The sequence below is a fragment of the Aplysia californica genome, unplaced genomic scaffold (assembly GCF_000002075.1).
Source record: "Aplysia californica isolate F4 #8 unplaced genomic scaffold, AplCal3.0 scaffold00056, whole genome shotgun sequence".
In the NCBI taxonomy this organism is placed as follows: domain Eukaryota; kingdom Metazoa; phylum Mollusca; class Gastropoda; order Aplysiida; family Aplysiidae; genus Aplysia; species Aplysia californica.
Window position 1 is genome coordinate 1478578 of NW_004797326.1, and position 1030 is coordinate 1479607.

At 40.6% G+C, this 1030-nt stretch overlaps 1 protein-coding gene across 1 annotated transcript in view; it reads left to right on the forward strand.

Annotated features, from left to right (window-relative positions):
- LOC101845609 (tubulin polyglutamylase TTLL11) overlaps window positions 1–1030 on the forward strand; it is a 14809-nt gene that overhangs the window by 768 nt on the left and 13011 nt on the right. The window contains exon 2 of the mRNA XM_005093030.1: window positions 189–285. Within this exon, the coding sequence (XP_005093087.1) occupies window positions 189–285 (97 nt within the window). The remainder of the gene's footprint in view (window positions 1–188; window positions 286–1030) is intronic.

Consider the following 1030-nt stretch of genomic DNA (forward strand, 5'->3'; position numbering starts at 1 on the left):
TTCTTCTTCTTCTTCTTCTTCTTCTTCTTCTTCTTCTTCTTCTTCTTCTTCTTCTTCTTCTTCTTCTTCTTCTTCTTCTGTAGTTGTTGTTATTGTTTCTGCTGTTGTTGTTGTTCTCAATGTAGCGATGCTGGGTTTTTTTTTTAAATACTGTTGTTATTGTAATTCTGGCAATCATTATTTTCCAGGTGAAGACTAGACCAAAAGACCACGCCTGTGACATCACCTGGTTTCCAGTTAAGTTTGGTGGGAACATCAAGTCAGGTCAAGTTAACAATTTTCCTGGTACGTTCTTACGTCATTAATTGCTCCTTATTCTGTTCTGTCCTCGACAAAGTGGAAATGCTTAAATACACAGTAAATATTTTGACTTGTCTCAACTGGGTACGTATCTGAACTTGTGGTTATAAATAGATTTCAGAATCCCAAAATCGGTATTCTATTTTGAGCTTTCCTCAGGGAAGCACAAAGTAGCGACAAAGACACCCTGAAAAACATGTCTCCGAAGGACTTCAACAACACAAATCCTTCGACCTGGGAGAGGCAGGCCAGCTCCTGACCGACCCTGATTAAGAGCAGCAGTCACAGTTTGCAGCAAGTCATACAAAGCTTCACAAATGAGAGAATTATATTACACTGAAGCCAAGAAGGAGTCTTCAAGCAAAATGTGTCAAAATCTCCCCTGTCAGAATTGATCTTTTCGGCTATTGCAGAGGCTACAAATCTATCTCGTATTTCCTCTACGAGTATTTCACATAAGAATTTTTTCCTACAAATTCATTGGTCATCGTCAGGTGCTGGTGGATAACCCATTATTATTATAACGTATGGGTATACGCATCCCATACGTGCATAAAAAGGATCCAGGTTTTCTTGAACAAGTGTCTGAGGAGGCTGCTGAGATTCAAATGGACAGACAGGATCACCAACGAGGAAGTATTAAGACAGAGCCCGGTCAGAGATGAGGTGGGAAGAAGACGTTGGCGATGGATTGGACACACTCTCAGGAAGTCAAGCAGCTGCATAACAA